The following is a 27,323-nucleotide window of genomic DNA, read 5'->3' as shown; positions in this document are numbered from 1 at the left end:
AGTGGATGGTATTCTGCGAAGATGTGTTCCCGAATATGAACAGCAAGAGATATTGAGTAAATGTCATGGTAGTGCTTATGGAGGACATCACGCTGGAGATAGAACCGCGCAAAAGGTTCTACAATCAGGTTTTTATTGGCCGACTCTCTTCAAAGATGCAAGGAAGTTTATCTTATCTTGTGATGAATGTCAAAGGGTTGGTAATATCTCTAGATGCAATGAAATGCCTATGAATTATACTCTTGTTATTGAACCGTTCGATTGTTGGGGATTTGACTTCATGGGACCTTTTCCCTCTTCAGAAGGTAACACTCATATACTTGTTGCTGTTGATTATGTTACTAGATGGGTGGAAGCCATACCTACAAAAAGTGCTGATGGTGAGACCTCTTTAAGAATGCTTTTAGATATTATTTTTCCTAGATTTGGAGTTCCTAGATATATTATGACTGATGGAGGTTCTCATTTTATTCATGGTGGTTTTAGAAAAACTCTTGCTAAATATGGTATTAATCATAGAATTGCTTCCGCTTATCATCCTCAAACTAGTGGGCAAGTAGAATTATCAAATAGAGAGATTAAATCTATCTTGGAAAAGACTGTTAATAAAACTAGAAAGAATTGGGCTAGTAAATTGAAGGATGCACTATGGGCTTATAGAACTACTTATAAAAACCCCATGGGAATGTCACCTTATAAAATGGTTTATGGAAAAGCTTGTCATTTACCTTTAGAACTAGAGCACAAAGCTTATTGGGCAGTTAGAGAATTAAATAAAGATCCTAAACTTGCCGGTAATAAGAGGTTGTTGCAATTGAGTTCTCTAGATGAATGGAGAAGTGAAGCTTATGAAAATGCTAAACTCTTTAAAGAGAAAGTTAAGAAATGGCATGATAGAAGGATTATCAAAAGAGAATTTAATATTGGGGATAAAGTCCTATTGTATCGGCCTCGTCTCAGATTCTTTGCAGGGAAATTACTCTCGAAATGGGAAGGACCATATGTTGTTGAGGAGGTGTATCGTTCAGGAGCAATTAAAATTAGCTCTCTCCAAGGCAATGCCACGCAAGTGGTGAATGGACAAAGACTCAAGCATTATATCTCAGGTGATTCTTATAATGTAGATGTTGATGTTATTCGAGTGGAAACACCGGAGGCTTTCATCAAAGGACAAATTGACAGTCCGCCAGAACTCGACTTTGAATAGGTAATAGTACTGGTAATAAAAAGTTTGCAATTTACTTTCCGAACAATATTTTTGCTGTTTTTGGAAAATATGAAAAATTACGAGATCGAAACGGAGTGGAGGAGACGCACGAGGGCGTGCCCTCATAGGCCGGCGCGGGCCCCTGCCAGGCCGCGCCGCCCTATGAGCTGGCCGCCTCGTCGCCTCTTTCCGACTCTGGTTCGACCTGGTACTTTCCTTTGACGTAAAAATTTCTGCTATATAATCCCCCGGACCCCTGGAGGTCCGTATATCGTTTTCTCGACGTGTTTTGTTTCGAGCTGTTTCTGCCAGGATCTGTTTTCAGTCTAGAAGCACCATGGTCTCCAAGAACAAGGGCAAGGAGCTTTCGGATGAAGATATTCAAGATCCCGAGTGGAAAGAGTTGGACAAGAGCGTCAAGGAAGAGGATGAAGAAGAGGTGGAGGAAGACTCGCGCGCACACCCGCGTGCTACCATCACAAGCATCAAGGTGGTGGATAATCCTTTTAGTGCAAACAAGAGCGCAAGAATTCGCACCGGAGGAAGGGTTCCACGTCATTACCTAGCTCCGAAGACATCTTTCTCAGGCACTCACCATCCCTTCCGCAATCTAATTTTCAATAGTCAAATTGAAAGGACTCCCAGGGCAGCATTGCCTAGCAATTGGGATATAGATCGTTCTAACACTGCAGGAAGGATGAAGCCTGAGGGTGAAGAGTGGGGAAATAACTCCAAGAGTTGGGACTCGCCGTCGGACATACTTCTTAACCGCGTCGAGCACAATTCGGAGATGATTCGCAACCTCACGTATAAGATTGATGAGCTTCAGGAGCTTGTTGAGAAGCTTGTCAGGAATTCATCACCACCATCGCCGAAGGAGTAATTCATCATCGGTATTGGCATCCCCTTGGTTTGTTCCAAGCTTGGGGGAGTGCCGCGGTATCACATCATCACTACCTTTTTACTTTTTACTATCAAGTAGTGTCATATCATGAGTAGGGAAGTTATCATATAAGATGGGTTGCAGTGTGGAAGTATCTCTCCTTTAGCTAGTTGTCTATGTATCCCTTGGTGTGAGTTATCGTTATGGAATATTAATGAGAAGTCTTATCATTTACATATTGCACATCTTATTTTAGTTTGCAATCTCTATTATATGATTTATCTTGTTGTTAGTATTGGTATCACTTTGGGAGCATTGAATAAATCTATTTGGTTTTGGCAAACTTAGCATTGGTCAATAGCAACAACACTTTGAGGTTTAAGTAGAAAAGAGAAATACATGTAGTTGTTTCATTATCTTTCTTTCTTGTTAGCTCATAGCTTATTATTCTGAAGTTAAAACTGTTTGTGCTTACAAGGAAGATGCATGATCGTTTCTATCACATGTATATTTGTTTGTTCCCCTCGACTCTTATGCTTGCTAATTAACTTTGCTAGCCAAAGACCTGTACTGAGAGGGAATACTTCTCGTGCATCCAAACCTTAACCCAAACCTATGTCATTTGTGTCCACCATAACTAACTACTACATGGTATTTCCTGCCATTCCAAGTAAATACTTCGTGTGCTACCTTTAAATAATTCAAAATTTACTATCTCTTATTTGTGTCAATGTTTTATAGCTCATGAGGAAGTATGTGGTGTTTTATCTTTCAATCTTGTTGGGCAACTTTCACCAATGGACTAGTGGCTTCATCCGCTTATCCAATAATTTTGCAAAAAGAGCTGGCAATGGGATTCCCAGTCCCAAATTAATTAACCTAAATAGACACTCCTCCATGGTATGTGATTGATGGACGGCACCCGAAGGATTCGGTTAGCCATGGCTTGTGTAAGCAAAGGTTGGGGGGAGTGTCATCATAATAAAATTAAAATAAAAAGGCACTCCTTCATGGTATGAGATTGTTGGCAGGCACCCGAGGATTCGGTTAGCCATGGTTTGTGAAAGAAAGGTTGGAAGGAGTGCCACACAAAATAAAAATAAAATGGGATCCGCTCTTTGAAGGTTTGTCTGGCAAGGGGGTTAGAGTACCCGCTACCAGTCGTTGACAACAACAAACACCTCTCAAAATGTTACTTTTATTCTCTTCATATGATTTCAAAACTGAAAAAGCTCTAGCACATGATTTAATCCCTGCTTCCCTCTGCGAAGGGCCTGTCTTTTACTTTATGTTGAGTCAGTAAACCTATTTCCCTCCATCTCAAGCAAGCATTTGAGTTGTTGTGATCAAACCATTATATTGTGATTTGCTTCATCATGTCTTTTATTCTTCCTTGTTTAGTACAAGTTTTATCTAAATGAATATTGCTTTGCAAGTTATCAATGATCATGAGGAGACTATTATGATTGAGTATGCAAGTTGTGCCATATAAACTTTAACATGAGAGCGCTGCTCGATAGATAAGAATAACCTGTTAATTGTTCTCTGACCAAGAACGAAGTTTGCCATCACCAACTATGATTTCTTATGCACCTTTATTTGTGATTACCTTATACTTGTTTCAAGTTGAGTTATATGAGGAAGTTGTTTACTAGAATGTCTTGTGTGAATGAATATGATGCTTCTTGTCCGTATTTTATTTATCGACTCTTCACTCCATAAACATGTGGTCCTGTTTACCGAGTTCAGTTTTGCTTGGGGACAAGCGAAGTCTAAGCTTGGGGGGAGTTGATACGTCCAATTTGCATCACTATTTTATATCATAATTTGCTGTTATTCATTGATATATTTCATATTTGGACATAATACTTATGTTATTTCATCTATTTTGCATGTTTCATGATTATTGGAGGATCGAGCACCGGAGCCAGGATTCTGCTGGAAAAAGCGTCGTCAGAATGCAATATTTCGGAAGATCAACAGTTGATGGAAATTATATCAAAAATCCTATTTTTCCAGATGACGAAGGGAGCCAGAAGGGGGAGCCGAGGGGACCCGAGGTGGGCCCACCCCATAGGCCAGCGCGGCCCAAGGCCTGGCCGCGCCGCCCTGTGAGGAGGGGGCCCACAGCCCCCTCTCGCCTCTTTTTCTTCGCGTACGCCTTCGTCCCGAAAACCTAAGCTCCAGAGGGTACCTCGCGAAGAGTTACAGCTGCCTCTGCGGGGCGGAGAACACCAGAGAGAAAAGAGCTCTCCGGCGGGCTGAGATCCGCCGGGGAAATTCCCTCCCGGAGGGGGAAATCGACGCCATCGTCACCGCCATCAAGTTGGACATCATCTCCATCACCATCATCATCATCTTCATCATCATCACCGCCGTCTCCACCGCTGCACATCGTCACCGCTGTAGCAATTTGGGTTTGATCTTGATTGTTTGATAGGGGAAACTCTCCCGGTATTGATTTCTACTTGTTATTGATGCTATTGAGTGAAACCGTTGGACCAAGGTTTATGTTCAGATTGTTATTCATCATCATATCACCTCTGATCATGTTCTATATGATGTCTCGTGAGTAGTTCGTTTAGTTCTTGAGGACATGGGTGAAGTCTAAATGTTAGTAGTGAAGTATGGTTGAGTAATATTCAATGTTATGATATTTAAGTTGTGGTGTTATTCTTCTAGTGGTGTCGTGTGAACGTCGACTACACGACACTTCACCTTTATGGGCCTAGGGGAATGCATCTTGTACTCGTTTGCCAATTGCGGGGTTGCCGGAGTGACAGAAACCTAAACCCCCGTTGGTATATCGATGCAGGAGGGATAGCAGGATCTCAGAGTTTAAGGCTGTGGTTAGATTTATCTTAATTACTTTCTTGTAGTTGCGGATGCTTGCAAGGGGTATAATCACAAGTATGTATTAGTCCTAGGAAGGGCGGTACATTAGCACAGGTTCACCCACACAACACTTATCAAAACAATGAAGATTAATTAGCCGTATGTAGCGAAAGCACTAGACTAAAATCCCGTGTGTACTCGAGAACGTTTGGTCATTATAAGTAAACAAACCGGCTTGTCCTTTGTGCTAAAAAGGATTGGGCCACTCGCTGCAATTGTTACTCTCGCACTTTACTTACTCGTACTTTATTCATCTGTTACATCAAAACCCCCTGAATACTTGTCTGTGAGCATTTACAGTGAATCCTTCATCGAAACTGCTTGTCAACACCTTCTATTTACAGTGAATCCTTCATCGAAACTGCTTGTCAACACCTTCTGCTACTCGTTGGGATCGACATTCTTACTTATCGAAGATACTACGATACACCCCCTATACTTGTGGGTCATCACATCCCTGCGGATTACACCGATGAGTATCTTTGAATTGGTGAAGATACAACCACAGAGTCTGTGTCTAGGTTTGCTCACATGATTATCAAGTTGTTTGGGCTAACATATCTTCGAGCTCCCAATGAGGATGATACAATAATTGATGGAGATAGATGAGAAAAGAGGTTGGCCTGGAATGCTCGGCAGTCTTGATTATATGCATTGGACATGGAAGAATTGTCCCAAGGGACAGTACTGTGGGAAGAGCAAAAAATGCTATCATTGTACTTGAGGCCGTCGCATCACAAGATTTGTGGATTTGATATTTTATTGTTTGCCGGACTCAATGACATCAACGTGCTGCAAAGATCCCCTTTATTTGCGAAAGTAGCAAATGAGGAAGCACTCACTTGCAATTACAGAGTGACAAATAATGAATATACAATGGGATACTATCTAGACGATGGCATATATCCGGACCGGGTAACTTTGTGAATTCCGTGAAGGATCCTGGAGATAAGATAGAAGCCGAGTTTGCCAAGGCTCAAGAAGCTGCTCGCAAGGACATTGAGAGAGCTTTCAGTGTTTTGCAAGCAAGGTTTGTCATTGTTCGGGGTCCAACTCGGTTTTGGGACAATAAAAGCCCTATGAATCATTGTTGAGACATTTCTTCATTTATTTTATTATTTGAAAACGGTTGTAATTTGGTTAAGACATTTGTTTATCTGTTATAATAATTTGGATGATTATTGTGTTCCAAAAACTATTATTTGAATAATTATGATCGATTGTTATACGTTTGTGTTTATACCACGTTGTATATAAATTCTATGAAAAATCTCTAGTTTTACGGGTTTAGATGGTGCTAGCGCAGAACGGAGTCCGTAAATTAAAACTATAAAACAGAATATTATATTCCACGCGAGCAATTTTTTGAAGCCATAAACACGAGTCGATGAGTTTGGGTGTTTACAAGGCACTGTTAGAAGAGATGCTCTGATAGAGTCGGACCCGAGCCGCTCAGGCCGCCATCCACCTCCGAGTCGCCAGTCTCTTCTCCAGGGCTTACGTCGCCGGACCTCCACCCCTTGACAGCCTCACCTCTTTTCTTAACCCAAGTCTTACCGAACGCAGTGGTGTACTGGTGTGCAGGGGCGGTGGTGTCCAGCAGTGTCCAAGAGGCGCTGTCAGGGTCGCCTTACCCGGTGCTCAGTCACCTCCTCTCGCTTGCCGGGATCCGATCGCGACCCTTTTCTTCCCAGCCGTGGTTCTTCCACCTTCTTCCCGCGCCGCTGGCACCCGGCCGCAACTTTGGGACTTCCTGCCCGTACCAACTCCGGTTTTTGCAGGGCCTGAGGACATTGGGAGATTGGAGGCGGCGCCGCCCGTCAGGTGTTCGACGAAACGCCAAGCCTGGTGGCGGCCCCTTGCTGGTTTGGAATCTAGTACCACTCTATGTTTCATCTGTCTTTGTTCGCTTGCACCCAAATCTTAGCTACAGTGAATTGTCATCTCAGCAGGTAGTCGGAGGATGTGGCGGCACAAATGCTCCACACGAACTTGGGCCGGCACGTCGAGACAATCATGTGCCTCGCGCGACCTTGGCAGCCGTAGGCACTATAAGCTCAACAACACAAGGGACGTGCATCACCACCCTGGCCGCGGCACATACACGGTAATAAACTCCCAATCCCTCTGCTGGGTCGCTGTTACTCCATTGTTGTGTTTAACAACACATGAACTGATTGTCTACTACATAGAATGTAGCTGTTAATCAACTGTTGTTTACAAGTACAGAAAAGACAAATCATTATGCATTAGAACCAATATTTCAATAGTGGTTTCTTTTGAATTTATGGGTGTTTGTTAATTCCTGTCAGTATAATGAAGCCTTGACCCTTATGGTGTAGAGCTGTAATTACACTTTAGCTATTTTATTTTTTATTTTGACTAGTCTAGGATTATTGTGATGACATTTGTTCACTGTTCACCATTTTACCTTTCTTAATCTGCACAGGTTTTGAGAATAATAATTGAAGCAACTTTTTTGCTGCATTTTGGTTTCTGTCTTTGATGTGTGCCTAGAAAAAAATATTGTTTTTGTTACTTTTTTGGAAGATAGTGATTTGTTTTTAGGCAGAAGGCTCGAAATGATCCTGACTTTGAATTAACGAAGCCATCAACTGGCTAGGAGTACAAGGATCCAAACAACAAAAGCTAGGGACGCCATCTAGAGTTACAAGCACATGAATTGAACAACTAAAGACAAAGGAAATAACAAGCTTCGAACTGCTTGCATCCTGCAAAAGCCCGAGTCTTCAACTAAACACTGGCGACTCGTCCTGAGTTTGCGAGCACCGAGATGCCACTCCAAGGAATTGCACCGGATCAGACTAGCACCTCTGAGAAGTTCGGTTCGTAGAGATCATCAATACCTAGGACACCGGCTAGTTGCCTAGCTGCACCAATGGGAAGACGAGACCCAGAGTTCTAAGGGGGAGCATCATAACAACGCACCCAGGAAGGGAAATAGCGCATAGGAGCGTCGTTGTTGCCGGCACAAGCCAATGCCATGCAGAGCTTTCGCAGATGCTCCAACGCCCGCCCCAAGCACCACCTATGGCTTTGCCCATGTAACCAAAATAGACACCGGCTGGTGAAAAACACCAATGTCTCCACGTGGCATGCCACCAACTCTGACTACCCCTCTAGGCTCAAGAGCGGCCACGCAAACCGGGAAGCTCGCCGTTTAGAAGAAGCCAAGCCAACTTGACGCAGGACATCGACGAATAGGGGTCCAAGGAGGAACTCGAAGATGATGCAAGACAATGCCCAGGGAGCAGGACATCAACAAAGGATGGGCATCATAGCCACGCCTCCAAGGAGGTAAACGGCCTCCAAAGGCGTCGCCTGCAATCGCCGGAGGCTTGCGATGCTTTCGCACACACCACATCCTAATCACTGATGTCCCTGCCAATCAAAACAGTGAAGAGGGAGCCAATCCCATCTTGCCGCCAGCATCCTGCAATGCGCTGACGGCCATTCGTCCCGAAGACTACGGGATCTAGGAGACTGCTCTGACAGCCGCTAGATCTAGCTGGAGGGGAGAAAAAATCTCAGACGGCGAGGCCAGATCCACTGCCGGTGAGATCTAATCGAGCACACTCCAGCAAGCCCCCTTCCCAACCAAGTCCAGCCACCACGCAGAACGAGGTATGCACCCTAGCTCCCAGGAGAGCGAGCTACGAGGTAGGCGGAAGGTCCACCGACTGCCAGGAATCCATGCCACGTGCGGCACCCAAGCACACCTCAACACCCTCTCGAGGCTAGATCCCAATTAACCCTAGCACCAGAACACCACTTGAGCCTAGCCACGCAGGACAACCCCAAATGGTGGTGCAGGGCAGTCAACAACAACCAGCACTGACTATGGGTGTGAGGCACCACGTGACTTCATCAACCGCAGGAGGCACGCGAGACCGGTCGGCCGACGTGGTTAGCTAGTGCAGGTGAATCCCTACCACCACTCTCAGCCGCGCGGGCTTCGCTCGGTGGTGTCCTCTGGCTACGACTTGTAGGTAGGATGGGGTGGCGTCGCGGGCTAGGGTTTCAGCGTCCGTGTCGCCCTGGCGAGAGCGACGTAAGCCTGAAGCTGTTTGCGAAGAAAAGTCACTCCTGAAGCATAGATCGTGATTTCTTTTGGCAATGTCATTTAGGAAGATCCCGATTGTCCTCTTAGTCTTTAGAAGGCATAAGGAGTTGCATGAGCTTGAAGATAGGTTCATCGTCATCAATATCTTCGTGTCGTCTTCATTATGAGCTCGAAGATACACTAGACCAAAGACACGGATGATTACCTTGGCAAACCTGTGCACACACTCGAGAGTAGTATCTTCGCCAGTGTGAAGATTCTGTCGGTATAGTCTGTTGGAATGCCATATGCAATCATTCACATAGTTACTAGGATCTTTTGATTCAGGCGAAATCCAATCAGCCCGACAACGTTCCTTTGGCGAGTAAAAAAAACAATTGTCCTCGCAACCTTCCATAATTCACACAAACAAATCTCTACACATTGGATATCGCCGACCAAATAGGTGAGGCGGGTTGATGGGTACCTTGGCGAAATGATCACGCACGAGCATCTCATGGCCGGCCGTGTGTTTCCGAGTGATGCACAGCTGTCGATCCTCGCTACTTCTTCTTCCTTCTATCCTCGAGCTCCCTCACGGCGAGGATCACAATCATATTCTCGACATCGTCATCGAAGAGCAAATCCTCAATATCCGCAGCGTCCGACGACGACGAGTCTTCAAAAAAATTGCATGCTTGGGCTTGATAATGAACTAATCTACAAAACAGGCGCATAGATTCTGTGTCAAACTCGAATGGGTGCACGCACAACGAATTGCCTCAAAAAATCAAATCGAAAGAAGTTTACCTTCGGGGTCCGTGGGGAACCGATAGTTGGCAATGCCGATGCGATTGAATCAGGACGCCTTCCTCCAAATCAGCAGAAGGGCCAAGGCTACCGCTTCGGCGCAGCCGAATCCAGGCGCCTACCGCTCCTGCACGGCTGAATCGGAGCTCCGCTCGACATCCTTGGCGGTCGTGAGCTTGGTCACTTCTGCCGCAAAAATGGATCTGCGAGCTTTGAGGTCCCAAAGGTGCGGAATGGTTGCGATGAGCGGCGGACGGCCTTTCGATGGCACGTAATTGTGGGCTGTGGCCGCAATAAAAGGTGGGGGCGGCAACGACGGAGGATGAGAGAGCGCGGGTTGAAATTTTAGAGCAGCAAGGGTTCCGAACGGATATGGGGTGGCCGTTTGGTGGCAACAACTAGGTAAATATGGCAGGCGTTTATGGTGCGCCTTAATTTTTTTTAAGGTTTTCGCAAATATACGGAATCTACGAGGGATGATTATCGATGCCGAAACCATAAGAAAGCCGCTATTATAAGGTCTTGTGCTATTTACGTGATCTGTATTTTGTGTTTGGGAAAGTATGAAGAAAAAAGATTTTGAATCTGTCTTGTCCTTTTTCCCTTAGAAAAATAACTCAATCAAAATCCAATTATTTACTCTACAAGAATGAAATGCTTGTTATGCCTAATATAGTTAGTTTAACCTGTATCTTTTTTTAATATGCTTAGCCATGTGTCGGGCCGGGCCGGGCTGAGGAAAGCCTGACACTGAAAAATTAAGCCCAAGCCTGGCCCGGCCCGCCCAAATACCCACCAAGCCCATCGGGCCGTCGGGCCGCGTGCCGAGCCGTAGTGCAAAATGTCGTTTTTGGGCTGCCCAAGCCAGGCTCGACCCAGCTATTGGGCCAACATTTCCAGGCCCATGCCCGGGTTTTTCGGGCTGCCCATGGCCAGGTATAGTTAGAGTTGCTCTAAATGGGCCTGGGCCTCTTAATAGGAGGCAAAGTGGGTTGGCTATAAGGAGAGGCGCCAATATGGATCGACCGAGAGCTATTTCCCAGATCTAGATCTAGGCCGAGAAGACCTCCATTTTCCAGATCTAGATCTAGGCCGGTTATTGGAATCTACTAAAAAAATGTATCGCCGTTAAGCTAGAAGGCTACATCAAAGTCTCGATAGATTGACGGCAACTGCTTGATCTCCTATGCGCTGCGACATCTTGTGCTTTTCGCGTGAGAGATGAGTTGGGGAGATGGAGACTCCCCGGCTATGTCTTCCATAGCCGCCCCCCATGTGACCACGCCTAGAAGCCGAGTTGTCGAGAGGGCAGTGCATCGCGTTTACCGGCCACCGAGACAGCGTGATTCCAAAAAAGGTATGTAGGTAGTGTATGTACTATGTGATTTGTTGTAATGATAGTTGATTGATAAAGATTTATAAATGATAATCAATATCATGTCTTGTAGAATTGATTGATTTTACATCGTTTAGGGATATATATATATTGTGACTTCTCTCTTGTGATTTCAACGTCATAGTTGGTAAGGTTCCGATTATTTTGAAGTGAAACAACTTTTAAGGAAATACATGTAAATCCAAAGCCCCCAACCTGGTTTCTATCACTATACCGAAAACCCCCATGTACTCTAAGTCCTCCTAGAATTTCCTCTTGGCGCTCATGTCAAACCCAACTTGTGGGGTGTAAGCAAATAACGTTCATGACAAGATAACCCCAACAACTAGCTTGATTAGGATTATCCTATCCTCTATCTAGGTAACCCCCACAATGTCTACGTCGTTCCTACTACCAACCGACCTGACTTGTCGTTCCTACCACCAGCTTATCCTCACTGAATAAGGAGCGGCCATGGAATGGAAGAGTATTTGTCGGGACAATTAATAGACCTTTTGAACCGTCCACAAGAAAATAACAAACTGGTTCACTATCCACGGTGTTGATAAAGCATGACGGCGTAAATATTTTGTTATGTCGATAGTAAACAGCATAGAACACCATTCATGACCGTTGTTAACTATTGCTGGTAAACTTTGTAGTTCATTATTTTTCACATGATAAATTTTCTTAGCTCCATTGGTGCTGAAACATTGAAGCTTTTGTGCTATCTGCACTTGCGTGTCACTTTATTTTAACATTTACAATAGCATGGGGAAAAATTAATAAATCATTGTTGCGTCGAAAATGATGAAACCTTAGTGATTCGCCAAACAATAATTTTAAGATTATACATTGAGATAAATTGGATCTTATTTAGCACACATTGGCTCTATTTTTTGTTGCTTATGGACTTTCTTAGTTGCTAGGACCAACGAATGTCATCTAAGTGAAGCATAGTAAATTGTATCTGCTTATTAATTCCTTGAATAGCTTAGAAGTCAGCCAAGAGTTTTTTGCTTTTTGGTCACAAAGTTGAGAACTTAAACCCACTTTTGCACTATGATGGAATGTCCAAATCATAGTTAGCAGGCCATGCACCCCTATGCAGATGTGGATATTTTTGAACTAATATAGGATCTGACAATAGTTGTCCTGAGGAGATGGGCAAGATGCCAGACCGTCAGAGGCACATTTTCACTGTCAAATGGTTGATTGTTCTAGTGACAAGGTGGAAATAAAGAGGGTGTAACAGCTTTAAAATTATATAAAGTGTTGTACAAGATTGTAAAACGGCACATGATATTTCCAGTGCATTGTCATCTAATTTTTCAGATGATGACATCAAGTCAGTCAGTGGTGGGCTGTCTCCACCGGTCCATTCGAGTATATGGGATGGTATGATCCAACTGAATTCTTCTATCAAGTTTTTCATGTCCGCCTTCTTTAACAGGTAAATCGGTACCATGATTATGCTTTCAAATGCTTGGTTTGACTTTTTTCGTACCATCGGTTTAGTATAATCTTCTCTCATTGCTGTGTTTTATCTTCAGACAAATAGTAGGGATTTTTTTATAGATGAACACCCAATGCATGAGTCATTAACACTATTACAACCCTATGCACCTGTACCTGCTAGTTGTTTTGCACTTAGAAAGTACAACAAATTCCACCAAATATTTGTTTTTCTGTGACGTAGGTACCTTTTCTACGAGTTACGTAAAACAATTAATAATTGTGATATCTGAAGTAATATATGAGCCGTTTTGAACACTAACTGTCAACAAAAGTTAACCTTTTGACTTGGTTACTGCATGGCTTGCGGTTCCAGTCTTCTTTGGAACTGGTCTGTTATTTGCTCAAAGTTGTATAAATTCATGTTGATTTGTTATGGTTATTTCCATTCTGTAGATCTGAACCATAACTAATTTCGTTCTTTGTTATGGTGATTCAATTGTTTTTTAGAAGTTTGAATTAGTATGATTTTGTCTCCGTATAACAACCCATGTCGTGAGTTGATTGAGTTCAGTGATAATGTGGCATTTCTTATTAAGTAGCAATTTTTGCTTGTTTTCTTGGCAGTGGAGAAAAAATTCTAGATATTGTTTGGCCGGATACCATAGAAATCAAAGGAAGAGTGAAACTGGAGGATTTTCAAAAATTTGTCAAGGACCTTCGTCACTCTAAAAACCGGTCAATAATGGTAAGACTATTTTCTTACATTAGAGATGATTCATCCTTCTTTCTTATGCTTTGAAGTTCTCACCTTCTAGGATTATTTACCTTGTGGCCATGAATTTAAAACTGGATTGTGCCATACCTTGATAAGTCTGGGTTATGTACTAGCTAGCAGTTCACTTTCATAATCACTTGTTCCAGTTAACGTAAGATCAGAATAACAAATTTAAAATAATTTAACTTGCAACTAATATCCTATTAGGTAATTTCCCTGTGCTGTAAAGTTGGATCCACAAAAGATGGCGTAGGAGGAATACAGGAGGTAACACAAACAGTTGATTTTCCATTTCTGATATTTGGAAGATATGTACATTCAAACCATTTTGTTTAAGCTATTTAAGACACTCGTGCAGGTTGCAAAGAGATTCGAAGTGAACCAAAGAGTTGGCTTTGCAGAGATCGAAAATGGTCCATATATTTATATATGTCCCAGAAATGAGGCCGTAATAACAAACCTTGGTAAATATGGTTTCTGGAAAGGCGTGTCAACAGTTGATACAAATCAAGACTCATTAATCGGTTTTGTTGTATGGGACCGAAATCCACTAGTAAAGACAAGCACGACAGAGTGCAGTATTGAGAAAGTACAAGCAATTCAAGGCAGTCAAGTGGAAGCACAAGATGTGACAGATGGTAAGCCGTATCTTCTATTAGTTCACATACATGGAGATTGCTGAACCATTTATATTTACTTATCATCCAGATTTTCCATCTCGGTATGTGCATGCTGCCAAAATTGGTAAAGCGGTTTATCACTCAGAAGCAGAAATACCTGATTCACCATCCGAACTAGCATCAAAATTACTTGTGCAGTCGTCTCAGGTCACATCATTCAGGGTACCTTCCTTAATAGCATCTCCGACATCACAGGATTTGCAAATGTCATCACATGACATTCCCAGCATACCTTTGGAAACCCTAGAAACTCGGCAACATGTTCGTCCTATCACGGACTCTCATGCTGGATCTGTGCAAGTGGAGGAACCCAATTCATATTTTCATGAAGTGAAAAAGTTCACTCTTGCTTCTAAACCTTACAAAACCGGTATTCATGGATTGCCCCTGGATGCTATGGGGGAAGCTACCCCATCTGATTTAGCTACAGAAAAGGTATCTTTAACTTACTCATCTGATTTATCATGCTACCAGTTATATTAGTAGCTTCTGGATACTTAATAGATTGACTCGATTCTTATTCTGTAAACAATGCAGAATCATATAATTGGAGGCTTGTCTGGCAGCATAACACAACAAAAATATGTATCAAGTGATGACTCTCCAGAACTGCAGCAGTGTCCATCATTGTTGAATCTCCATTCTTCTCATACACCTGATGATGAAGAGGACCTGCCAGAATTTTTCTTTTCTCCTCCCTATGGACATGACATAAAACCTAATGTCCATTCACTCAACAACGATATTGGAGGGACTGGACAGTTCCAGCAACCATCGGATTCATTCTTTCAAGCTCGTGAGAAAATTGGGGCCCAAGGAACTTCTGCATATATTGGCTCAAGCAAAATAACAAACCCAATATCTCATTACGGTATGGAAAGAGATTGCTTTAGGGAGAATACTGGCTTTGGTGATGGATACAGGATGATGTGGCAGTCCTCAGAGTTTTGTCATGAAAAACTGCTTAAAAATGGTCCAACTGGTTTGAGCCCGCCAGGAGATGAAGGCTTATTTTTCCGTCGTAGCCCTCATGTAGAAGCAGTGCGAGGCTTATTCCCTCGGCATCCACCTCTGATACCAGCAGATCAAGGCTTATTTGATGGGCATCGTCCTCCTCCACTGTCAGATCAAGGATTATACCCTCTGTATCCTCCTCATGTACCAGCAGATCAACAACTATATCGTCGGCATCCTCCTCTGGTACCAGCAGAGCAAGGCTCATATCCACCACATCCTCCTGATCTACCAGATCAAGGCTTCTATCCTTGGCATCCTCCTCCTATACCAGCAGATCAAGGCTTCTTTCATTGGCACCATCCCCGTGTACCAGGAGATCATGGCTTCATTCCTCATTGTCCTCCGAGTTTTGCACCAGGATATTATGGAAACAACAATGTCACTTCTCCTGGCCAGCAACATTGGATGTTTGGCCAACGACCTCAGACCAGCAATGCTTCTGGAAGTTCACAACACATGAGGCCGCCTAGAGGCTTTGCTCCTTGGCGCCCCATGTCTCATCCAAGGCCTGGGAACAATCACCATGGTTTTGAAAGATCAGACGGCTTCTCTGGCTCTAGAACACGTCATTACTCTGGACGTGAAAATGGATCAGGCAGCAGGCCCTCCAGCTCCTCACTTCATTGGTGAAATCAGTCTTGTCACAAGGAACATTCTGAATAATTCGTCTTAGATTGATAATCTTCAGCATTACATGCTAGACACCGAGACATGGATTCTAGTTTCTCTTTAATTTCATTTTGGAATAGTTCCTCCCAGTTTCTCCAGAGCAGAATTTATGTGCTTGATATATTAGATTCATTCTCCTGATGGCATGTCTACCAACAAGGACAACTCACAAGTCACAACAATATGTGTTGCATCCCGCATTGCTGCAATTTACTTCTAGCAAAAAAAAAAACTAGTACTAGATGAAATCTTTCATTGAAGTCTAATGACATTCTCTACATTTTGGATGATATATAAATGCTAGTATAATGTAGCGATGATCTTGGAGCATGATCATTCTGTAGCCCTTCCTGTTTAATAAAGTTCCTATTTTACCCGCAAATACAATCAGCTACTACGCATCACTAGATCTGTTCAACACGGATTTAAAAGTGTTAATTAGCGGTGTCTGTAAAATCTTGATGAGATTCGAATAACGCATGCATCTTAAGAAATGCATGATGGTCTCCCCACCAAAAAAACACAAAAATGTGTTTGGATGCATAGAAAGTTGGCATGGAGTTGAATTGAACTAAGATTCCAAATTCGAGATGGAAATGAATTGACATCTAATTCGATTCTATTGTTTGGATGTGTTTGGAATTTGGTGTTGGAATCAAAGGATGTAACCAATTCCAAATCCCCTTTGGATGAATAAAGTATGGAATTTGATATTTTGTTGAATTTGGACAATTTTAAACATAAAAATAAAACATGTATTTTGTTGAATTTGGACAATCCCGTTTGTGTTGAATCTGGAGGCGACGCTAGGCGGCGCCGGACAAGGGCGAGCAGGGCGGCACTGGGCATGGCCGAGCAGAGAGGCCGGGGCGGTGTCGGGCGAGTGCAGGCGGGAGAGGCCGTGGCGGCGCTGGACACGGCCGATAGCGAGCGGATGGTGGCGAGTCGGGCGACGCCGGGCGTCAAGCGAGGTCGAAACCGCGCGGGAGGGAGACGGGGCGAGCGGGAGAGGCCGAGGCGGCACCGGCGATGGGCACGACCGAGCAGAGAGAGGATGGGGCGGCATCGGGCAATGGCTAGCGGGAGAGGCTAGGGCAGCGCCGGGCGCGACCGAGACCGAGCGGGAACGAGACGGGGCGGAAGAGGCCGGGGCGGCGCCCGCGCTGGGCACGACCGATCAGGGAGAGGATGGGGCGGCGTTGGGCGATGGATGAGACCGAGCGGGAGGGAGACGACGAGGAAGACGGGAGGAGGCGTGAAGGGAGACGGAAGGAGGCAGTTTCCGAGCCTTTCCGAACGTGAGAGCTCGGAAAGATTTCCAATCGGTTTGCACGGGAGGTTGAGGGACTCGGAATTTAGTTGGGTTCCACCGACCAATTCTGAGCGCATACCAAACAGCGGAATTTGCGGAATCGGCCCCAATTCCAATTCCAATTCCATGGCCAGTTTCGATGCATCCAAATTCCAAACACAGCAAAAGAAATGATTCCTGTCAAAAAGGGAAAAACGTTGGGCCCCACGGCAATCCACAGAATCTTCACTCCCGTGGCTCGCGGGCCGCGACGCCGCTGAGCCAACCGAAGCCAAATCATTGCGCTTCGCGGCCACATTCTTCCGGCCGGAATCCACCAGGCACCTACTGACGATCGAGCCAGCAGCCACCGCGCGCCGCCATGTCCGGCTGCCCCTGCCCCTGCTCCATCTCCGCCTCCGCCTCGTCGCCCCTGTCCCTCCTGCCTTCCATCCCCGCCGAACCCAGACGCAGCAGCTTCGCCTTCCCCTCCTCGCGCGGCGGCCCAAGGCGGAGAGGCCTGCGCGTGGTAGTCGAGGCGAGCAGCAAGGACGAGAAGCCAGAGGAGGGAGACCCGGCGTTCAACCCGTTCGGTTTCGTGACGGATAACCCGTCGAGCCGCACCGCCATCCAGCTGCCGGAGTCGCCCGCCCAGGACGGCAATGTCGGCCAGATGCTCTACGTAATGCCGACCTCCCCCCTCCTCTTGTTTGATCCTTCTTGCTCTGCCTTTTGACTGATGGCTAGCTAACCTTGGTGCGTGTAGAGGACAGAGGACAAGGGAAGAGAGTACGGCAAGAGCGTGAGATCAGGAGAGTTCCGATGGTTCGTGAGGGAAACAGGTAATACCTGGTTTTGTTCATGCTTGTGTTGCTGAGATGACTTCGGTAACATTTGGTCCGCGGGGTTGTACTGCACCAATTGAAACTGTAAATGACGATTGCTGACTGGCTGGCTTGGAAGAATAAAACCACATTTAGTATTCGTTAAGATGATGGATTGACACAAACCTTTGTAGGATGGAAACGCCAACTATTGTCCTAATGCAATGTACGTATGTATGATGATGTATCTCCCAGACTCTGTCTTCTGCATGACAAGTGGAAACGAAACTTTCATTCCGTATGCTTTGATCCTGCTGTTATCAAATTATTATTCTACTTTGTTTTTATTTGCTGCGTCACAACATTCACTAATAAAAAGGATCACAGAATGTTTGCCCCATGTTCTATAAATATCAGAATCCTCATGCAAGTTGTTGGTTTTCATAGGATTGGTAATAGTGTAATACCATTGCAGGTTCCCCTGATGCAAGGCGTGGAACAATCATGTTTATTCACGGTGCTCCAACTCAGTCATTTAGCTATCGCACAGTGATGGCTCAGGTTAGCTTCATTGACCTTGTAGTCTAAACCTTAGTATGAAACAACTAACTGTTCTTGATTTGACATAGTAGAAAACAATATTACTACTCCTAGATATTAGTTGAGTTGATTAATTATAAATATAGCTATAATCTGTACCAATCGAATGCTGTTGTGTTGTGCAATTAAAAAAATCTTTTGGTTTTCTATCTAGATGAAGTTTTTTTGTTAGAATGTTCAGAGCCATACATAATCTGTATCATGCCTTAGGGCAGACTAGCAACCACAGCCTGATATTTATGTTTTGATTTGGGGAACCAGATGGGATGGTTGAAATTCCATATGCTATTGATAAAATAACAAGGGTTCAGTTTTGAGCATTTTCGAGTAAACTTTTTAAATACCATAGGAATCATAATGTCAATACAAACACGTCTGCTTTTGTTGCAATCAACTATTCCAGCCCCTAAAAGCTACTGAACTTACTAGATGACAGATGCTGGCTACCACTGCTTTGCTCCTGACTGGATAGGATTCGGGTTTAGTGAGATGCCACAGCCTGGGTATGGATTTGATTACAAAGGTCAGGAAATGTCTATGAAATTCCTGGTACAAAATGGTCTATAAAAATAGAGTTAACCAAGGACTCGTATATGTTGAATCGTTTGTAGAAGAGGAATTCCACAAGGCATTTGATGAACTTCTTGGCACTCTAAATATCACTGAACCATTCTACTTAGTTGTCCAGGTACAAACTTGGAACTTCTCGGAAAATCCTTGCCATAGAAGTTTGCATATCTACGGTCTGAATGATTTCCTTCATTTCCTTGTAGGGATTTATTGTAGGTTCTTATGGTCTAACATGGGCATTGAAGAACCCGAGCAAACTTCGTAAGGTAGCAATTCTTAACAGCCCACTTACCGTTTCTTCCCCAGTGCCTGGAGTGATAAAGCAGCTGAGGTCAGCTATTTATGTTCTCTTTATTCCTTAATATTACTTCTTCTACGTCGTCACTGTTAAAAAAATCGGCCGATTAACCAGTTAACTGGCCGATTAATCCCTACTCGGAGGGCCACCGAGTAGCCGATAAACTGATTAATCGGCCGATAAATTGATTAACTGGCCAATTAGTCCATTAATCCCCAACTCGCCAGCTGACCGGTAAGACAATTTCCCCAACAGTGTACGTCGTAAATTAAACCTGCATGCTTTGTTTGATTTCAAACTAGTATGAGTCTGGACACATAATGAAATGAAATCCGCAGTTAAATTTGACTTAAAATGCAGATATGTTCTATTGCTCTCATATTATTTTAATGGAGCTCTCATTTATTGTTTTGTTTCTTGTTTTGGGTATTTCCGTGTGTAATGATGTTCATGTTTGACTTAGTAGTGTTGTTAATTAATCCAAAATATGTTTTTTGCAAGCTGATGGTGTTATAGAGTGAGTATTGATAGGTATCTTGATTTTTCATATTTTTCACTTAGATTGTAGTTGATGGTCTTATTTTTTGTCAGTATGTGTATACTTATGTTTGTGAACTGAGGGACCATTTTCAATGCAGGTTGCCACTCTTTGGTGAATTTACTTGCCAAAATGCTATTTTGGCTGAAAGATTCATTGAAGCAGGTAGCCCGTATGTATCCTTGTCGCTGAAGCTCTGTTTTTATTGCATACCGATTTTGTTAGCACTTTCTTTTTGTTTCTTGGAGAAGTGCATGTTGCTCGAAACAATAAAATAACTTCTGTTTATTCTCCATAAGATTCTATTTGTGTTCATACTGCTAGTATCTCTCTAGCATTATGACACTATCAATTCACTTATTGGAGAGAAATTTTCATTTGAACCCTGTTTTGTGTGGCAGCTATGTGCTGAAGTCAGAGAAGGCTGACGTATACAGATTGCCGTACCTATCAAGTGGTGCACCTGGATTTGGTCTGTCCTCTACTCCCAGTCTCTTTGTTTCCATTATGTTACTGTGTCAGATATACTGGTTTGAGTACATCTACCTTGCATTGTTGGTTTGAGTACATCTACCTTGCATTGTCCCGAAAAGGACAATGCAAGGTAGATGTACTCAAACCAGTATATCTGACCGTCATCTTGGCGGTCTTCTTCTAATATACAAAGACATCGAGAAGAAAAAACCTTGCATTGTCCCTAGCATGAAATGAACTTCAAATTAACAAACAAGAAAACCCGTTTTTCCTAATAAGTGGAATGTCAGTTTTACATATGTAGCCATGTTTTAGTGATTTTAGATCACCTGAAGCCATGCCTTGACATAACTTGTGCCATTCCATTGAGAATTCTTCTTCACGATATATCTGTGCATATTGACCTCACTGTTCTTTTTGGAATGCTATCTATTCTCATCCAAGTAATTTCTTACTTGCCTCTATGTTTTTCTTGTGAACAATTGCTAATGCGTTCTGAATGATGGATATAATTCTTTACATTCACCTTGTTTGCAATTGTCGATTCATATATATTATAGTGATTGAGTCAAGTTGCCTATTTTCTGCAATAAAATTTTACCAATCGCAAACTTACTAGTCCTGATAAATTTGGCAACCTTAGCATCTCATTAATTTATTTGTTTATTGTTCCAGCATTGCTTGAAGCTGCCAGGAAAGCCAATTTTCAAGATGTACTAAGTAGAATTTCGGCTGGATTTTCATCCAACAGGTAGACTTATCCAAGCAATTGATTAAAACAGTTGGGCTATGCCTTTCTATATGCAAGGCTTGGTATAGTAAGCTCTAAGGCGACTGATTAGTCATTTTGAAATCTTAACACCCAGTATTAATATCAGACTGGGAAACCACTTATCAAACATCTCTCACTATGCTGAAACTATCTTTTGGGTAATTTCCTGCAGCTGGGAAATACCAATATTGCTTGCATGGGGCGAATCAGACAAGTACTTACCACTATCGATTGCTGAGGAGTTCCAGAAAAGCAACCCGAAAGTGGTGAAATTGAAGACAATAGAGGGGGCCGGTCATATGCCACAGGAGGACTGGTAATTTCCCTGAGCAGTGCAGTAAATTCAAAGTATTTCTGGCCTGCTCCTATATTTTATTATTCGTGCGCACTACCCAGTTTTGAAAATCGTGATTCCCAGGAGCTTGACATTGTTGTATTTGTGCTAACATTCAGTCTACTTAAGCACTATATACAGCATATACTGTTGCTGATCCTTGACGCATCTCGCATGCTATGCAGGCCAGAGAAGGTGGTGAGCGCCCTGACATCCTTCCTGTTTTAGTCGACATCCCGCAATGCCATCTTACAAGGTGTAGAGAGATAAGAGGTCACTTAGTTGCTGTTTCATAAATCTATTTGTACAGGGTGTAAATGAAAGGATTCGGGACAGTTTGTATGTAATATATGATGTCTGGCTCGACATCAACATCACGAGTTATATATGCACAGCCGGATGCTTTATTGCATCGAATTTGTAGTTATTTACCTGACTCGACACTGACATCGTTACTGTCACGTTCGCCAGTTCTTGGAGCTATGGATGCGCTATGCATGCAGCTGTTCTCGCACGCAGGAAGACCCTTTCTCTCAGCCGGTGGCAGGCCTCGCAGAGTAGAGATGAAAACGAGCGAAAAAGGATGAAACTTGATGTCATATTACTTGATGCTAATATAGATATATCTAGATATATTTTAATTATAGATACATCTACTTTAACATCAAGTAATATGGATCGAAAGGAGTATATTTTTATTTATGGAAGCAAGAAAAGGAATACAGAAACCTGGAAACAAAAATAGAAGTAGGTATTATTTTTTGAGAATATACCCTGGAAATGTGTATCATCACATAGAATGATGCTAAAAAAGGTATGCATGCTTGTTTGGTGGCCTGAAAGCACTTTTAACACGTGTGATGCAAATTTGTAAGTTTGGGTGCATCCGACCCACGTTTTCTGGAAACCACTTCTTTCAAGTAGGTGACCTCACCACTACAAACACATATAGCAGCAACTCAAAAAACAAGCACATGGTAGTAAATCAATGACAACAGTTCATCATCATGAACAGTGGTGAAGGACGGAAAAAATTTGAGGTCGGGCAAACTTTAGAACATAAAAAAGTAGACGAAAAAAATTAAATTGTCTTACACTAATATTTTACATGATGTTTAGCATAGTCATCTTGGGTGTTTCGTTTAGATCAACTGCCACTAGGAAGCGGCATAAAATATCTCTTCAAATCCACAATTAAAAACAAGAAATGCAGTAGTAGTTTGGCCATGTTATTGAGATCATAATTCACAAGTTTAAACTTTATTAAATTGGCAAATGACAAAATCTCCTATAATTATACCTCCTCCCTTAGCTGTGGGGTTCTTTTCCTTCCTGTCCATCTTACTTCTTCTCAGCGGCTCGGCCACAAACAAAGCTACAAAGCGTCCCTACTTTGCAGTATCGCAAAAACCTACAAGCTGCGAGCAAGCAGAGGGCCAGGAGCATGCGCCATGCAGCACCTTGATGCCAGGTGATCTGCTGCATGACCAGGGCCCAAGGGCGTGCCGCGTGCGGGCGGGCCATCAGGTGGAGTTGGACTGCCAGAGGGATCTGCTCGGTAGGAAGGCGGCTTAAGGACAACGGCGCGCTTTTAGCTCGTGCTAGTGTTTATTGTAGTCGCTAGGTGGTTCGAGTACCAATCTGTAATTTTCTTTACTTTTTAGATTATTTGTACTACTGTTGATGATTATTAATAGATCGATGAATTTCTTGCAAAAAAAAAGGAACTGATGCGTAGGCGTGTGACTCCCGTCGCGGCGTCGCGTCCAACTCTCGAAAACGAAGAGCCTGGACTCCCATCCTGTCCGTACGACTCGAGCAATGGACTGGAGATGTTGATTTTCCTCTCCACCACGCGCGGTGCGGGCCAGCAGACCCAATTCGGTAGCCTATCTCCCAGCGCGGCCCATTTTCTTCTTTTCTTCTCGTTTTTCTGAAAAACGCACAAATCTTGTGCAGAACAGTTTGTATGTATGTAGATGCATACGTATATGCGATTTTTTGCAAACAATTAAGGTAGGGCAGCTGCCATACCTTGCCCAAAGAGGAGCTTCACATCAACAAGTACATGACATAAACTATTTAAAGCATCAACAAGTAGTAGTTCATCATCATGAACAAGTAGCAGTTCATCATCATGAACAAGTAGCAGTTCATTAGCATCAACAAGTACATGATATAAACTATGATGAACATCAAAAGCACCAGTTCATCATCTTCAAAACCAACAATTCATCAACAATATCTAGCTAACGATGCCACACTAGTTAAAGCAGCAACATGTGGTGACACATCAGTGGAGGCGTTAACATATATACCACCTCCACCTTCGCCATAAGTTTTCATCAAGTTCTAGCTAATGGAGGGGGTATATCACCACCTCCTAAAATATAAAAGTTGTTCTTCAAAAGAGCAGTAGTTATCAAGTTCAAGGATCTCACCGAAGTACCCGAGCAGGATAGTAGAAGCACAAAATATAATGCTTGCGAAGCCAAGTCTTCAACCAGACCTTCTTCTCACGTGGTTTCATCGCAGAGTAGCTTGCAGAGTCGGTCGTGTTATCACCTAAGTGGCTAATAGCCATGATGAGCAAGCGGAATTTTACAGAATTTTCAGAGGAACATGGTCATACGTGAAGATGATCTTCATCTGAGCATAGTTTTTGACGGACATGGTGAGCAGGCCCTGCTCTCTCGTGTGTTTCTAAGATGGAAAAGGAAGTGTTAGTCAAGCACACAGAACTACATGTTCATGCTCATAAGGAAGAAGTAAAACACCACTACAATTGCAAGCATTTGAACTTAGAGTAGTTCCTTCAACTTCTCATTGCGCAGTCGAAAGGTTGTGGCATGATCACACTACGTGACTCGCTCCTTCCACATCTTTAATCATGTTCAGGAAAAATCACCTACTCTTCCACTTTCTCGGATAGTTGTAAATCCGAGTTGGAGGAGACACTTTTCCATGTAAATTCAAGAACATCATTGAAAACACGTTGTAGGTGCACTTCCCTAAAGTTCGGCTCAAACCTAGACCTAACCCCTTTTTTCACTAGCTCACATAGCCGATTCAGGAAGAACAAGGACAAACAAGAGTGTCATACCATTAAAACGGTGAAACATGGAATGGCCTGAATCAGAACTGTTTTATCAGGCTCATTAGGAGTGTTATATTCTGATCCAAATTCCAAGAAGAGGCTAACTTTTGACGAGCGGAGCGAGGCCCGTCGCCGGTAGGCTTGGGCCGAGCGAAGCGAGTCTGAAGTTAGCCCACACCGAGGCCCAGCAGGTGCACCTGGGGGTGCGCGGGGGGGGGGGGGGGGGGGGAACCCCCCCGCGGTACGGATCGTTTCCACCGTCTATATATTTTCCCTGTAAGCCGCTGCTAGGGTTTCGTCGCATCATTGTACACCCACGGCGTTTGTAAACACCACCGAAATAGTGAAGTTTTGCTGGCTGGCGCCCGTGGTTTTTCCCTTGTGTGTTGCAAGGGTTTTCCACGTTAAAATCTCGTGTCCCCTGCAGGGTTTTACTTTTCGTTCTTCGTTTATTGTGCATCTCGATTATAACAAGGAGCAGGCATTTCCACAATATTGCCCTACAATTATCGATGAAATACTAAGCATTATATGGCTACAAAAAACAAGCAATCATTTTACCCAAATCTACCAGAATCCTATATGATTGCTGCACCACGAAGGAACATAACTAGCACAAATCCACCATTGCTACAGTAAAAACGGACAAACCTAAATGCAGATCTACCGACATCTACCAAGAAGGTTAGAATTTTTGTGGGTATAGCCGGTAAGACCTGCGTCGACATGGTCGATGGTGTAGCCTGCAGGTACGTTGTCGCCGTGCTAGACACAACTACCTCGTTCGACATCACCGCGGATCTCAATCTGGAAGAGGTCGAATGAGGGAAAATAAGGTCGATTTGGATTTTCGAAGTAGAATTCGGCGGGCGGTGAGCGAATTTCTCCCGCTCCATTTTCGCAGCTGCCCCCGAACTCCCGCCATCTCCCTGCCTGCATGACCACCTATGTCACTTCTTTGGTTTTTCACGCACCGAGGCTAGCTGAGAAGAAACGTCTGATTCGGATGTTGTCCTCTATCCTAGCCTAGAGATATTTTACAACGCGTGCTGATCAGGCTGAAGCAAACATGCAGGCAACCAATCAAACCGTTTTCTACTTCTCACAGCATTCTTTTCTTGGGTTGAGTTGTATGTCGGGGTGTGTTCTCCAGAGAGCTTATACATATAGGAGTTGTTTGGTTTGTGCCACGCCAAATCATGGGCAAGCCAAAAATTTGGCGAAGAATTTACCCGCCTGTTATCACCAGATTTTAAGCAAATTAGAGGTGGGCCGTGATTGAGATGGGCTTAGTAAATATACGTAGAAATTATTCATGAATCGGCCTTGTATAAAGAGTTTGGGCTGAATTGCCCGTGTATCTGTAAATATAGTAGGATACGTGTCGGTTAGGATTAAAAGTAGAGTTTAGCTCGTACACGGTTGGGATTATTCCCACGTTAGAAAGTCTACGGACTATAAATATGTATCTAGGGTTATTGAGAAAGAGGACAACCACGTTCACAACAAAACCAATCTAGGCGCATCGCCACCCCTTGTTTCGAGGGTTTCTTCCGGGTAAGCGCTATGCTGCCTAGATCGCATCTCGCGATCTAGGCAGAATCTTGTTTATCTGTTGTTCATGTGTTGCTCGTACTGAAGCCTTTTTGATGGCGAGCAACACCGTTATCATGGATATGTTAGGGTTAGCATCAGTACTCTCTCTCGATGTATTTGATTAGTCATGCTACTCCTGGATATCTAGCCACCCTTGTACCGATCTTAGGTACAAGGGTGGCACCCTGCTTAGTCATTATTTAGTAGATTCGATCCGTTACGATTGCTCCTTGTTCTTCAAGGATTAGTTTAATATCTACATAGTTATGCCTTATAAACGGGTTGAAGGATCCAGTAGCACGTAGGGTATAGTTTGCTAGTCCTAAATAAGATGTTCCGGGAATCAACTCCGCGTTGGTTTTTAGGCCTTGTCTAGAGCTAGTTTATTATCACCTTTCGTGTCTGCCAGGCTCAATCACGTGTAGGACGTTCCGGTTATGTGGTGAAAACCCTAGATCGTCGTAGATTGTTTTAACTTAATATTGATCAAGCAGGACCACCATGTTATCGTAGATCTCATACGAATCATGGGTGGATCGGCTCCTTGAGCCGATTCACAGGATAACCTGAGAGCCGATCGAGGCTCGTATTTAATGTTTACGTGTATGCCATGCAGGAAACTAGTCGAAGCAATCCATCACCTTCCCGACTGTATAGAAATGTGGCACGCCCTTGCACCAGCATCGGACGTGCGTGCCGGAGCTTTGCGGGCCGTCGATCTCGAGGGACCAGGGCCCTCCAGCAGTCCTGGGAGCCTCCCGGCTCTTCGTGTTTCCCGTCGCTACTCGTCGGTGGGTTTTGGTGATCAACACCGCCCCACTTTTGCCATCGCGTGGGCGCAGAAACTAGAGTAGGAACCAAAATTTTGGTGTGGCTGAGAAAAGACGGCTTTAATTCAAACACTAGCCCATGATGCTAGTCAACGTCCAAATTTTGGAATGGCAACTGGTGGCCACAATTCAAACATATCCATAATCATCATTTCTATTAATGCATCGAAACTTAATGGTTTTACGTTTTCGCGAGAAAACAGCCTGACCCGGCCATCTGTAGGCTACCAATTTACCAAACACACCCTTGCATGATCTAGCGACTTG

At 43.7% G+C, this 27,323-nt stretch overlaps 2 protein-coding genes across 4 annotated transcripts; both read left to right on the top strand.

Annotated features, from left to right (window-relative positions):
• The first annotated feature begins 6,387 nt into the window (after positions 1-6,387).
• Positions 6,388-15,973, top strand: LOC127329630 (uncharacterized). Of its 3 annotated transcripts, none has more exons than XM_071826786.1 (9): positions 6,388-6,684; positions 6,767-6,850; positions 6,938-7,092; positions 12,569-12,686; positions 13,316-13,436; positions 13,674-13,733; positions 13,813-14,104; positions 14,175-14,581; positions 14,684-15,973. In XM_071826786.1, exons 4-9 carry the CDS (start codon positions 12,634-12,636, stop codon positions 15,791-15,793), a joined length of 2,043 nt encoding a protein of 680 aa, XP_071682887.1. In that variant the 5' UTR covers positions 6,388-6,684; positions 6,767-6,850; positions 6,938-7,092; positions 12,569-12,633; the 3' UTR covers positions 15,794-15,973. The 3 variants fall into 3 exon arrangements, with proteins under 3 accessions (XP_071682887.1, XP_071682886.1, XP_071682888.1); XM_071826785.1 differs by having other exon boundaries at positions 6,935-7,092; XM_071826787.1 differs by having other exon boundaries at positions 6,388-6,850; positions 6,935-7,092; positions 13,825-14,104.
• Positions 15,974-17,395: 1,422 nt separating this feature from the next.
• LOC127336924 (uncharacterized) lies at positions 17,396-21,960 on the top strand. Its single transcript, XM_051363792.2, has 11 exons — positions 17,396-17,805; positions 17,890-17,965; positions 18,423-18,508; positions 18,977-19,070; positions 19,159-19,235; positions 19,321-19,448; positions 20,054-20,125; positions 20,355-20,425; positions 21,103-21,178; positions 21,372-21,515; positions 21,719-21,960. Exons 1-11 carry the CDS (start codon positions 17,506-17,508, stop codon positions 21,759-21,761), a joined length of 1,167 nt encoding a protein of 388 aa, XP_051219752.1. The 5' UTR covers positions 17,396-17,505; the 3' UTR covers positions 21,762-21,960.
• The last annotated feature ends 5,363 nt before the right edge of the window (positions 21,961-27,323 follow it).

This window comes from Lolium perenne, chromosome 2 (assembly GCF_019359855.2).
Source record: "Lolium perenne isolate Kyuss_39 chromosome 2, Kyuss_2.0, whole genome shotgun sequence".
Taxonomy (NCBI): Eukaryota; Viridiplantae; Streptophyta; class Magnoliopsida; order Poales; family Poaceae; genus Lolium; species Lolium perenne.
Note: the sequence above shows the minus strand (reverse complement) of the source record. Positions and strands in the feature narration are given on the sequence as shown.